The sequence below is a fragment of the Leptonychotes weddellii genome, chromosome 2, assembly GCF_054177405.1.
Source record: "Leptonychotes weddellii isolate Sample4059 chromosome 2, ASM5417740v2, whole genome shotgun sequence".
Lineage (NCBI taxonomy): Eukaryota > Metazoa > Chordata > Mammalia > Carnivora > Phocidae > Leptonychotes > Leptonychotes weddellii.
Genome location: NC_138370.1, coordinates 147174962 through 147189288, shown reverse-complemented (window position 1 = coordinate 147189288; position 14327 = coordinate 147174962). Strand labels below are relative to the sequence as shown.

The 14327-nt window shown below is 39.6% G+C and overlaps 1 protein-coding gene across 15 annotated transcripts in view; it reads left to right on the top strand.

The window, feature by feature from the left end:
* The window catches only part of LIMCH1 (LIM and calponin homology domains 1), a 97718-nt gene extending 83791 nt beyond the window's left edge, over positions 1 to 13927 (top strand). For 7 of the 15 annotated variants that reach the window (XM_081812998.1, XM_081812994.1, XM_081812996.1 and 4 more), the window contains 5 exons: positions 1767 to 1844; positions 3670 to 3778; positions 5899 to 6001; positions 11023 to 12468; positions 12500 to 13927. In XM_081812998.1, the coding sequence (XP_081669124.1) occupies positions 1767 to 1844; positions 3670 to 3778; positions 5899 to 6001; positions 11023 to 11048 (316 nt within the window). In that variant the 3' untranslated portion in view covers positions 11049 to 12468; positions 12500 to 13927. Of the gene's footprint in view, positions 1 to 1766; positions 1845 to 3669; positions 3779 to 5898; positions 6002 to 11022 lie in introns of all 15 variants that reach the window. The other 8 variants (XM_081812999.1, XM_081813000.1, XM_081813008.1 and 5 more) reach the window with 2 other exon arrangements.
* Positions 13928 to 14327: the final 400 nt, after the last annotated feature.

The following is a 14327-nucleotide window of genomic DNA, read 5'->3' as shown; positions in this document are numbered from 1 at the left end:
TGATGGTGGTGGTGATGATGGTGGTGATGATGGTGGTGGTGATGGTGGTGATGGTGATGTGGTGGTGATGATGGTGGTGGTGATGGTGGTGATGATGGTGGTGATGATTGATGATGGTGATGGTGATGATGGTGGTGGTGATGGTGGTGATGATGGTGGTGATGATGGTGGTGGTGATGATGGGGTGATGGTGATGATGGTGATGGTGGTGATGCTGGTGGTGGTGATGGTGATGATGGTGGTGGTGATGGTGGTGATGGTGATGATGGTGGTGATGATGGTGGTGGTGATGGTGATGATGATGATGGTGATGGTGGTGATGATGGTGATGATGATGGGGTGATGGTGATGATGGTGATGGTGATGGTGATGATGGTGATGATGGTGGTGGTGATGATGATGGTGGTGATGATGGTGATGATGGTGATTGTTGTGATGGTGACGATGATGGTGATGGTGATGATGATGGGGTGATGGTGATGATGGTGGTGATGATGGTGATGATGATGATGGTGATGGTGATGATGATGGTGATGGTGGTGATGGTGATGGTGATGATGGTGATGATGGTGATGGTGGTGATGATGGTGATGGTGGTGGTGATGGTGGTGGTGATGGTGATGGTGATGATGGTGATGATGGTGATGGTGGTGATGATGGTGATGGTGGTGGTGACGGTGGTGGCGACGGTGGTGGTGGTGACATCTTTTTACCTTATTTATTATGTTACACTTTTTTTCTCAATATAGTGTTTGAACCATTTCCCCTTTTCTCTTATGTGTATCCTATTTTATTACTATCTGTCCGGATGACACTCAAAATCAATAGAAGATAAAATCACCTAGAAGTAATCATTGTTGTTGATTACTGCTCTGATTTTCAACCTTTTCTAAGGCAATGTACTTATACTTTAGGGTATTACATGAAAAGCTGATACTCTGGAGGAGACAAGCTCTGCCTGAGGAGGGAAGTTGGAGTGGGCAGGGGCTCAGGGAGTTTTTCTGAAAGCAGTTCAAAGACAGATGGACTGGTGCTCTGTTCACTTCTGTGTTGGCATTTCTCTTTTCCTCCGTCTTTTCTGTGTTCTGTCCCTTTCTTCACAAAGGAAATGAACTCTTAAAAGCAAGAGCCCAGACAAGGCTCATGTGCCACCACAGAGCAAGGCTTAATTGTAGGCAAAGCTCATGTGGACACGAAGAGCACCTGTCAAACCACTGCGGTAGCTTCTAGCTGGGGACCATTCTGCTGTGTGGATGTTCATGACCTAGCAGTTATTACATGTTTTGAACATTACCCCTAATCACATGTACCCATGATGAACTTATTGGTAGGGGAGAAGCCACCTCGCTAAAAAAATACCTCCAGTAAAGCTCTGCCCTTTAGCTCCTTTAAGAGCTTTTGCCTGTATCCCTACTCATCTCTCCCCTCCCACCCAGTCCAGGATTTTTATATCTAACCCAGCATGCAGTGTTAACTAGCAAAGTACCTGGCAAAAAAATAAAGATTAGAAAGATATTTTGTCTTTCCTGTCCACCCGTGCCAACCTGCTTTTGATATTATGCAGCCAATGCGTGTATGGTCTTTGCTAGCTGGAATGACGGTTTTTGTTCCTCATTAAAAAATCACCACGAGGGCACTCTGTTGTTTCTTATTTGGTTGTCAAGGGAGTGTTTTTGTTTTGTTTTGTTTTGTTTTAATTCAAAATGTCTCTTCTTGTGGGATGGGCTTCTCTCCTCATAATTTTTGGCTCCTCTACCGTGTTACAGGAAAAGCCCTCGAGAGAATTTCCAGGCTGGGCACTTGTCCCCTTGTTCTCCCACCCCTCCTGGCCAATCACCAAACAGGTACAAGAGGTTAAAAAGCCTTTCTGAGGCTGCTTGGTTTCACCTAGCACCTGCTGAGCATGATTTCAACCAAATTAGTGCTTGCCAGATGATTCTGAGAGATTTGTTCATCTACCTCTCTTCCTACACACACACACACACACACACACACACGAGGAAAGAACACATCCCCCATCTGCCTGCAGATTTTCTCAGCCTGTGATAGAAAAAGCCAAGTGTATGATGTTGGCATGGCTGTGACCATGGGGCTTTAATTACATTGTGCAGAACCCAGAATCTAATAATAAAATCCACCAGACAATTGCTAGGCTCCTCAGCCGGCGCCTTTCCCTCCAAGTTCGCCCGGGCCTTCTGGGCAGGGTCTGCTGATGGCTCTTACAGGGAACCAGGCAGGGGCTGGCAATGAAACTTCATCCTTCCCTTTCCCCCACTCAAGCTCTGTTACGATTGCTTCTGGACATTAATCGGGCCCCATGATATTCTTAAAAGCTGCCTGAGTTCCCATTCACTAGAGAGACAAATGTAGTGGGAACTCAGAGGTTTTCTTTGATTTAGAAATTTCATTTTACTACTGGATAAGAGGGAAATCTTAATAAATAGAGTTTGCTTGGAGCAACTCTTCCTCTTTTCTCTTGTCTTCCTTTCTGTTTCTTCAGTTCATCTGTACTCTGTTGGCTTTTGAATGAAATTGCATGTTTTAAAATTTCTTGTGTAATTCCAAGAGCTTTTCAGACAGTAGGCATCACTGTGATCTGATCTCAGTTGTGGGAAAGCTGCCTTAGAGGAGGCCATCTAGTGCTCTCACCCAGTGTCAGTCTTTGGGGTCTGGTTCTAGTCCGGTGGTAGGCCCTGTGGTAGGGGCTGCAGGGGAACAGAGATGGGGGAGATGCAGCCCGTGCCCTTCAGGTGCTTCCAACTTAGAGAGATGGCAAGTGCCCAGATTATGGAACCCCAGAGTGTTTGCACTAGAAGAGGTGGTAGGTAGAGACCATCTAATCCAATTCTCTCATTTTAAAAGTGAAAGGAAAACCCAAAGTGCGTTCCTTACACCCGATCATAGAACTTGGTGACAGAGCAGGGAGTGGGTCCCAAGTCTGCCTGGTACCTACTGGGCTGTATGACAATTGCCTCTATTTTTAAACAACAACAACAACAATTTTTTCTTTTTCTTTTTTTTTTTTTAAGATTTTATTTATTTACTTGAGAGAGAGTGAGAGAGAGCACAGAGGGAGAGGGAGAAGCAGACTCCCCGCTGAGCAGGGAGCCCGATGAGGGATTCGATCCCAGGACCCTGGGATCATGACCTGAGCCGAAGGCAGACGCTTAACCAACTGAGCCACCCAGGCGCCCCACAACAATTTTTTCTTAATAAGTAAAAAGAAATGCCCTAGTGGGCCAATGAGCCAATGATAGAAAATCTTAAAGCAACATTGAAACCTTAGTAAGGCTAAATTGGATTATCTTTTAGGACTTAAGAAAACGTTTAAGTACATGGAGTCTTTTCAAGGCATTTAATCACTGTGGTTGAGTAGACACAACATAGACTTCCTATAACAGATAACTGCAACACCCAAACACACACACCCCCCAAATTCCATGCCACGACCGAGGCCTATTGTATTTAGTCTAGCAGTTTGCTTGCAACTTGTATCTGATGCTTAATTCCTGCTCATTATCAGTTCAGCAATTGCCATTGCGTTCATGATATAAACATTTTTTAAATCCATCGTTGTGTTTTTGTTTTTTTGCATGAGGCTACATGTTAGTGCGTTTCACCAACTATTCTAAATGGACATTCTATTACCACGTATATTTTGAAACCCAGGTCCATCAGTGGGAAGAAGCTGTGCTCGTCCTGTGGGCTCCCTCTGGGCAAAGGAGCTGCCATGATCATTGAGACCCTCCATCTCTACTTCCACATCCAGTGCTTTAGGGTACGTACGCACCACTCTCCTCTCCGAGTGATGTCTTCTAGCATCTTCTAGCATCGTTCTGTGCTGGGAAATTCCCTCGCGGACATCCTCACGGCCTTTGCTCGTGAGGGCAGCCCCTCTAGGTTGTACAGAAGTGTTCACAGAGCCCGTCCTTCAGGATGATACTCTCCTCTCACACGTCCCTCTGGGACGTCAGGTTAGAAGAAGCAAAACGGATTTGTGCTGTGTGTCTGGGGTGTAACATCTTGGCCGCTTCTGACACTCTTGTGACTTCACATCAAAGGTTTTTGTCTTTGAATGGAAGCTTTTCTGTCAGTTAAGCGGTGAATAGCTAGTTGCCTAACTGCAGGTCTCCAGATGAATATGTGCGTAATCACGGATTGAGTATCACTCCCTCTGGGAAGCTGCCCTGTCCCCCAGACCAAGTCAGTTGCCTTTACAGTCCTTAGAGAGCCTTTCCTGGTCCTTACCGCTCGCTTGTTTCATTGTTTAATTGTCATCGCCTCGAATACACCATCACCTCCATAAGGGCGGGGGCCATATCTGTCCAGCTCACTGTGATTTCCTCTGAACCTAGCAGAGATGGTGTCAGTCGTTTTCAATGAATGAATTGACCAATACACTGAAAATGAGGAGGCCTAGGTCCTAGTCCCACATCTCCTGCTAATAAGGTGTGAACCACTTCTAGCTCATTTATTATAAAATTTACAAGTTGGACTATATCGGCATTTTTTTTTTTTCTTTTCACTCATGGACACAATTCAAGTTAATATCTCGTGTTGAAGCTAAACCCTCGAACTCTGAGTAAGAGTCATTTCTTTCTCTTCATCAAGCTAACGTGCTTTCTTTTCCCCTCTCGAATTTTGTTCGGTTTCTTTGTCGGTAGGTTCTTCAGCTATCAAGTAAACTTGCATGGTTTTAAAATAACTCCCACTTTACCTATAAGCTAAGAGAAAGTGAGTGAAGCCTCAAAATTATTAATGTAATAATATCAATAATTACTGGAAAGCAAAACTTACCATGGGCAAAACACAATATGGATACTTAATTAGACTCAACTTATCAATATTCTCATTGTGTAAAATAAAGCTAGATAATGCATATGCTAAATTGTCTAGGAGTGTTTTGAGGCTCAAAGAATATACTTTTTAAAATGTCCTGGCAATTCCAAGATAATGTGTTCCAACACCACAGTTTATTCTCAGAGAATTTCCCCGAACGTGAAATAGTCCAGATGGCAAAGATTCTTTGCAGTTTCTCCAGGGAGAGAAGACTTGCCTTCTTAGCTATTAAAGCCTTTATTCTCTCTAATGATTCACTTCCTAGAGCTGATCTGACACTTTAAGGCACATCACCTCTTAGATTTATCCCCTACCCTGGAAGTCAATGGAGCTTATAACATAATTTGGATGAAGCCTTCCCCTACCCCCGGGTGACCCCAGAGCATGAATCTGGGGCTGGCCCTCTTCTCCTGAGCTGGGTCCTAACCCTCCCCCACTACCCAAAAGGCTGGCTTCTGAACCAACCTCCATTGCCACCTTCTCTGTTCCAGCCAGTGCCTCCTTCTGCACTCAGGCTGACTTTGCTGCAAGGCGTTTTATTCCCAGTGGGTTTGTACCATTGGGTGTTACTGCTTTCAGTGTGGAAATGTAAGGTGGAATGGCTATTTCCTAGTAATTCTGATCTGGTAGAACTCGCCAGTAATTCTGGAAAGCATTTAAAGATTATTCATAATCTTTTAATTGATAATCCATTGGCTGTGTGTTTCTTTAAAACCATGAGGACGTCATCTGTTTCAAACGGTTGTTCCATCTTGATGGAGATGTTTCATCTTGATTTGGGATCAACCTGACACCACCTACCAGCTTTACAACACTGGACACGTCTGTGAGCCTCTGAACCAGTGTCCTTCCCTGTAAGATGCAAGGAGTTGGGATAAAATGCTAAGAGTGTATCATTGCTGTGAGTCAGCTCTTGGTACAACATCTAACATGTAGTAGGTGCTCAACAAATGTGGAGGTTGTAGAAATGACCATGGCATATTTGTGTGAACCGTAACTAAGCATTATAAAGAAATGATTCCTGTTCCCCTTATAACTTCTGTTCTTTCTGCCCTACAGTGTGGAATTTGTAAAGGACAGCTTGGAGATGCAGTGAGTGGGACGGATGTTAGGATTCGAAATGGTCTTCTAAACTGTAATGATTGCTACATGCGATCCAGAAGTAAGTACCGGGGGGGCAGGGACAGGATACCTTGAGTTGAGTGGGTGTGATTACATGCCTTTTACAGGACCCAGTTTAGAAATTCAACTATTCCTCCTCATTGATTGACACACCTACTCTGAGGGTAAGATTTATTAGAACTTGGGTAAAAGAAACAATAATGACATAACCCCTATTTACCACTTGTTTCTTACTGGAAGTTACTGATACAGTGTGGCCAAATTCTTTTTATCCAGAAAAATTATTTTTTATCCATTAATACACCAGGGAGGTAAAAACTGTAGATCAAGTTCGAGACGTTGCTTGAGATCACATAGAGATTTTGGTGAGATCGAAGGAAGATACAAGGTCTGTGAAACACTGTTCATTTGTGGAGGCATATCTTTAGAAGACCAGCACCACCTGGGATGGTTTAAGTGTGAAGAATGGCTCTCCAGTGTTCATCAAATCAAGCACCATGTCCTTAACATCCATAGGCCCTACAGTCAGGAGTTTCATGACACGGTCTGGTTTTGTTCCCAACTAACTTGAGAATTCCTTCAGAGCCAAGATGAGGGGTTCTACTTCTTTGTGAATCCCTGCCCCACACTCCTCCAAAATACCTTAGTACATAAACAGAGCTTAACAAATCTGTGCTGCCCTGAAGCTCGTTTGAGCAGCCTGGGTCTCCTACCATAGAAGGTTCGTGTTAGTTTTGAGGGCACCAGGGGGCGCTGTTGCCCAGTGGCTGTTTAGAAAATCTGCAAATAGCTAGGGACTCACCTCTGAATCCTCCCTCCATCCTAAGTACAGTCCTTCTGGTGGGGAGATTTCTAGCAAATTCATCAGTTAGAAATTCCTCATTTAAAAACAATGGGAGTGAAGAAATGGAGTTTGAAATTCAAGAATCTTTTATTATTTCTCAAAGTAAGTGAAGGAACATCTTTAGTCTTTCTCACATGGGTCTCTAAATCTGCAAGACTGAAGACTTGAAGAGTGAAATTGAAATTAAGTTACTTTATTGCTATAGATTTAGTCAATTCAGAGACGCATATGCCTATTTTAATAAAATAATGGGAAATAAGAATTAGATCAAACCCGGGTGGTTTTGATCTATGACAAACATTTGACTTAAAGTCAAAACAGTTCCAACTTTGAGCTGCTGCCCTCAAAACTGAACTATTTATACCACATATTATATATATTATACTGATATTAATTTTATATAATATATAATATTGATATAGTATATAATATTGATATCAACTTTATGCTATGTATTATACATGTAAAATATGGTATAAATAGTAAAAAAAAAAAAAGCTAAAATTAGCAACAAATAAAATAGTATACCGTGTATGATCCATAAGTTATATATACATAAGTTATGTATAATATATATACATGTTGTATATACATAAGTTATATAATATGTCTATAATATATATTAATTATATTTATTTAAACTGGATTTTTATTTATTTTTATACATTACAATGGAAAACTAAGCCCTTTTCTCCCAGATTACAAAGTGATTTTAACTCTCATCTTGTACAAATAACACTTTTTCTCAACCTCAGTGAATCAGATGAATGTGAATCATGGAACCAGAAGAGGGCGCTGTTAGGTTGAAGGACTGTAGAGACAGATTTGAAAAGTACTGGAAATCTGAATTTCTTTCATAATTTAAAGTGCTTGAAGGGTATCAGCAGAGAACAAACCTGAACCCACCTCTGGGTGACAGTGATCTGTTTTCATCCAGATTTTTATTTTAATCGAGAGAGTGGGTGATTCGTTGTCATTTCTTTTGGAAACTAGCTTTTTGGATCTAGGCCAGCAATTTTTCTCTTGTGTAAACAAATAAAAAGGGCCTTAACTGCTTTTAATTCCAAATCTAAAGACAAGAACCATGGAATTATAATCATGTGTAAGAGGTTATAAATTATAATAGCCTCATAATATAAAAAACAAAGTGATTTGGAGGTAGACTAAAATGATTTTATTTTATATAAAATATTTTACCAGGGTTTTTTTTTTTGGATACTAAGAAGAAAGCAAGAAGGCTTATTACTTCTCTGCTTAGACGACTTCTGTAAACATTCAAAGGAATAAGTCAATATAATTATAAATGGTATAAGGTTAGAAAATTGGGTTGTTTAGAAAGATACCAAATTAAAAGTGAAAGTCTCCAAAATTAACCACTGTAATCACTTTCTCATTATTTCTTAGAATGTATGTTTGTCTATGTGTACACACACGCGCATGCACGCATATGCATGTGATACAAATCTACCTACCTTCTGTTTTTTATTTCACGAAGGTAATCACATAGTGTTCTGTACTTTTTGTTGCTCTTGTGTTTAACTTAATCATATATTATGGCAATTTTTTCTTTTTTTTTTTTTTGGCAATTTTCTCATATAACATATTCTTTATCCTCATTCTTTTGAGTGCCTTTTTAATACCTGAATACAATCCCATTGTGTGGACTTAACATAATTTCAAACTAATTCTCTGTGCATGGGCACTTCGGTTATTTCCAGTGTTTTAATGTTTTTGTAAAGACCCCAGTGAACATCCACGTGCAGATGTCTTCACGAACTGTTGAAAGCATTTCTGTAGGGTAGATTCTGAGCAGTGGGACTGCTGAGTTAACAGTCGTGTGCTTTTAAAATTTTCAGACACCTTGTCTAATTATCTTCCAGAAAAGTGTACTCTCCCAGTGCATAAGAGAGCCCCTTTCTCTCTCCATGTCCTATGTTAGTTCTCCATAGCATCAGACTTCTTAAATTTCCACTATGTTGCGTGGGGAAGGGAAAATCACATTGCTTTGACCTGTAGGTCTTTAAGGGAGTTTGAACATCTTTTCATATGTTTATTGACCATTCTATTTCTTTTTTACTATAAAAAATTTATCTTTCTTCTCTATCCTTTGCCCATGGTTCTATTGATAATTGATTTGTAGGAGTTCTTTGTAAATTAAAGACATTTTCCCTTGATTTTATATTTGCTGCTTATTGCAGTTGTCATTGGTCTTTCTACTTTGCGAGCTTTTTTTCATAGAAAAGAATTTCATGTAAGGTAATTAAACATAACTTTTTTTTTTTTTCCTTTTTGGATTCTGGATTTTGTGTCCTGCTTAGAAAAACTACTCCAAGGATTTAGCTGAGATTTCTCCTAGAATTGTTCTTTATTTCCTTTTTCACATGTAGCTATGTGATCATCAGAAATATATTTTGGGATGAGAAATGAGATAGATGTCCAGCCTTATTTATTTATTTATTTTATTTATTTATTTATTTATTGCCAATTAGCAGTTGTGCAAATATAACTTAAGAATCCCTTTTTTTTTCATTAATTTGAAATGCCAGCTTTCTCATAAACTAAGTTCCCATAAATATTTGGATTTCTGGATGTTTTATTATGTCATATTAACCTATTTATTCTCCAGTATTGAATAGTTTTAATTATTATAGCTTCTTAATATGTTTAATATTGAGTAATAATGACCACTTTCTTTCCAATTGTTTTTTCCAATGTTTCCTAACTCTTCTCTCATATTTATTTTTCCAGATAAATATTATGTTGGGCTAAACTTTACTTAACACATGACAGGGACAATGACCAGCATATCTGAGAATAGTGTTCATTTCTTTCTTGGTGTCAGAAGAAAAAAATATATAGCTTAAGAGTGAATTAGCGGAGGGGATAATAGTTAGCTCAAGAAGTATAAACACACTTGAATTGGTTGAGTATAATAAAAAACAGCTGCAATAAAAAAAAAAAGTCAGAATGGAAAGAAATGGCTAAAAAATCATTTTTCTTTCTTTTTTGTTTGATTTTGATCTGAGTTGAGGAGGGGGGATGGGTAGATGGAAGGGATGGTTTACATCACAGGCATTCTAAGTGAAAAAAAATAATTTCATTGTGTGGAATAACAAAGCCTGAATATATAATCCTATTTTCTTCAAGTAACTAGTCACATTTAAATGAAATTTTTCTCTTGGAGGGGAGAAATAGCACAACAGCATATTAAAATGCAATTCCTGAAAGCAATGTAAACAGTTTTTAAGTTCACATGTAAATGGGCCTGGAAGTGCAAAACCAGTCACCTGCCACCAATCAAGCCGTCCCGTGGCTAACTCATGCCATTTGTGCTTGGGTATTGGGTGACGGTGTCTCTGTGTCCATCATTCATTCTGGTGAAATGCATTTAACGCAAAATCCCCAGGGTCTTTTCCAATGTTGCCACTGCCTCATTACAACTCTAGTGCCTCCAGTGGAGGGGAAACTTTGTGAAGGTCTCAGCAGGAAATATGGAACCCAAACCATCCTTCTAGATGGAGTTGCCAGATAACATACAAGATGTCCCATTAAAGTGTTTTTGCCCTATTAAATCTGAATTTCAGATAAACAATGATTTTTTTTTTTTTTAAGGAACTGTAGGTCCCAAATATTGCATGGTCAGGATTTAGCACAAGTATATCTCAAATATCCCATGGGATATACTTATACTAAAAAAAAAAAAAAAATTTTTTTTTTAAATTTGTTGTTTACCTGAAGCTCAAATTTTGTTGGGTGTTCTGTATTTTTATTTACTGAATCTAGCAATCCTATTTGTATGAGTCCTCCTGTTGCAATGTATTTATTCATAGAGAAACCAAAACCTAAAGGACCAGAGAAGAGAGATCATTTTCTTGTTTATTTACCCCCAGAAGGCAAGGTAGAAAATTTAACGAAGATGATTTGGTTTAAGGGTGAAATCCAGAGGATTTCAACCAAACTTGACAGGGCCGATGACTCCCCAGGGCTCCTTGTTACGTTCTGGATGGGACTCAGGAGTGCGTGTCTGACAAGCTTCAGGTGATGCCAACACTGCTCTTCCCTGGGCCACACTTTGAGCAACACGGGGGACAGATTCCCCCTCCGAGGGAGAAGAGATTTGGGCAAAGGTCATTACTGATGCCGGAAATGTGTAAATGCTCTGAGGCAAGAAGTGTTGAGGCCTCTAACCAAATGTTACCCCGTGTTCTTTGTCGCAGGTGCTGGCCAGCCCACAACATTGTGACGTGCTTTTCAAGCTTCCAGATCACTCACCATTTCTTTCTCGAGGGTGTCCCCTGGCGACCTTTTAACCAGATCCCCAGTGCAGGGGCTTCTTGGCATTTATCTAATTTCAGAAAGGCTGTTCTAAAAGATGCTCTCTGTTCTTCTCTAGCGCAGCGTTTGTGTTCTTCCCAGTTTTTCGTTTTGGTTTTGATTTTTGTTACATTTTGGTTTTACATTTGCACAGTCTATACAAAAGAATATGGAAGTGTCGTGATCCCGTAATTCACAAAACGGTCTTAGCGTGAGCCAACAGGCTTATGGTTTCAAATGTGTTCTTCTCTTCTCTCAGAGTTTGTGAGATGAATGATGCAATAAACCTGTTTTGTTTCAGTAGTTCTAGGAATTAAACACTTCATGTTTACAGAATTGAGCTGCAGAAAGTGCAAGACATGCCAATTTGAGATCTTTCGTCTTCTAACAGAAGCATACGATTCATGCATTTCAGAAACTAAAAATCACACCGTAGAGCTCTGAGCTATAACTTGTTTTTAACGCAGAGACGCTAGTCTGATAATATATACTATAATCCCGAGACATTTGTTACTTACCTTTGGAGGTAGAAGTCCTACCAATAAATTATTGCACCGTTAGTATTAGATTTTGTGTGCTTTGGAAGTTCTGTGATTCATAGAGCTGGCCCATCAAATAAAGCGAACCCTTGCAATATCAGCTAGACTTACACTGTGGGGACGTTGCCCAAGGGTAGGAAGAAACCGTAGGGAAATATTTCAGTCATCGTCTCCAAAGTTATTACCAACATCGGTGAAGAAGTTTAATCTCCAGAAGAGCGGTGGGTCAGTGATAGCCGTGAGGGCTTTGTTGCTTGCTTCTCTTCAGGCTGTAGATTGAATAAGAGACTCCGTATGAGGCCTAGGGAAGCTCTCATCAAGATCAGTCCATCGTGAGGTGTGGCCAGGGCTCACCCTTGCCTGCAAGTTCTCCTTGAGGGCCCGAAGCAGAGGGGTCTGAAGCAAAGCATTAAGACCCTCCTCCTAGAATCCAGTGACATATGTCGTGATGAGCCACCGATGTGCAATCAGCAAGAACCTCCAGCTCCCAGTGTGCCCGGCCCACTGCAGTGGACATCTGCTCTCTCCTATTTTCCTGTATCACCAACACAATTCTGCAGTTCTGGACCTTGCTCATGGAGAAGTTTAGAGTGGAGCTCTTGTGGCTAGCTGGGTTATTGTCTGCCCTGTGTGATGAGTTTCCGCTGGCCAAGAAAGGATTCAAGTTACTAAAAAAGCATCACGTTTTAGATCTCCAGGCTGTTTTCTTTAAGACTGGGGAAAGGGGAACTATTTATTCTGCCTTAAAATGATGGCAAATAAGTGAAGATGACATTTTGTGAATGTAGACTATGGATATACTCCTAATAGGTTAATGTAGTCATAAAAGGAGATCAAGTAGATGTTTTTCTGTTTATGTAAGCAATAATTTTTTTTCTGTGTCTTATCGAGTATGGCTAGCAATTATTTATTTACATGCTAGACTGTTCTCTGCATGCGGGTTCCATGTAAGTGCAGAAATTTCCTCAGCCACTGGAGGTATCTTGACCATTTTGTCATTTGGATGAGCTGTTGTTAAGATTGAAATTTACACATCGTTTCATTAAAAAATTGTGCCTTAGAAAATGCGAAGCTGTTGCACATAGTGATGAATTATGGACACAGTACATTGAAGAGAGATGAAATCACTTCCAAGTCACCAAGACTTTTCATGGAGGTGTTTGCTGTTTTACAGGAAAAAAAAAAAAAAAATGAAAGCAAGAAAAATAGAAAAAAAATTAAAAAGTAAAAAGTTTTGAAAATGTACAGATTAAGTTCAATATTTTGATTAACCACCTGCATGTTTTATTAAATATTTTGATAATGTGATGTTTACACTTTGCATGATATTAGCAGAGTACTTTACCACAAATAATGCACAAAACATGTACAATATGATCATTCATAACCGATTTTTATAGAATACTTTTTACATGTGGAACTCCATCTGTTATGTAAGGATTATATGAATATTGCACATTCTCCTCTGGTTTCACAAACCCATTTATACATATTTCTTAGTGAGACTCATTGTACATGTATTGAAGCCTGAATCGAGTCAAGAAAAATAAAGCCCCATTCTCCAACTGCGAAATGTGCTTTCCCATAATGAACAATAGTCACCAGCACAGAAAAATCTCCAACATTTTCTAAATTCTAATTGCCAACTGTTTCTATTTATATTTGATTTATATTTCATTTGGAGTCTGTTACATGGCAGCTCGGGCAGACTAGATCTTGTTTTTTCCAATGCAGCGTAATGAGTATGATCTATTTCTTTTCAAATAATCTTTGAGATCCCAGGGAAAAAAAATGCGCTGCTCTCTTGAGCTATGATGGAAATGCGTTTGTTTAAAAAACAGATGAGGCAAGTGAGTGATTTATTGCTCCTGAGAAAATATATCTGGTTTTTTTTCCCCTCATACTCCAAAAGCTAGTCCTTTCTCTTTCTTAAGAAAAAATGAGTAACTCTTTGTTTTTCACTAGCAAACTTCCATGTCATTTCTTCATTCTTTCTATGTAGTGTTATTAATGCAATACATATTATAGTTATCTATACACAGTGTAAGACTTAACAAACTGAAATGATCCACCTCATATGTGAGTCCGTCCAAAAGATGTTACTGCTCTGGGTGGGCCAATGTTCTATATGAGTTATACTAACCTTCATTTAAAATATTTATTCTAAAATGCCTCTGAGAAATAGTAAAAAAAAAAAAAAATTAAAAGTTGTCTAAATGCAACAGCTTTTATAGTAAATGTACATTTATAAATAAAATACTCAAATCAACTTTGTATTCCATTAATTGGGGGGCAGAGGGGTCAGCTTTCTTACTTGGGGAAGAGCAAATCAAGCTCTCTCTCTCATAGCTTTCGGTCCGGGGTTCATAGTCAGATGATGGCAATGAAGCATATTTGCATATGCATCTTGAGGTCATTTTTGAGGTCAACTATTTAAGGCAAATTTTTTTTTTGAGGTCAGCCATTTAAGGCAAATCAAACTTAGCACTAAGTAATTGCTTCCACTGAAGGATTCAAACTCCTTGAAATGAGACACCCAATCACCAGGAGAGACCCTGCAAATGCCGATGGAAATTAGTTGAAACAACCCAGAGAGAGCCAATCTAGTGAAGTCGCTAGATTCCGCCCCTGTCCTTAGTGCTTCTCCAGTGTTTCCTCTCACTGTGTGT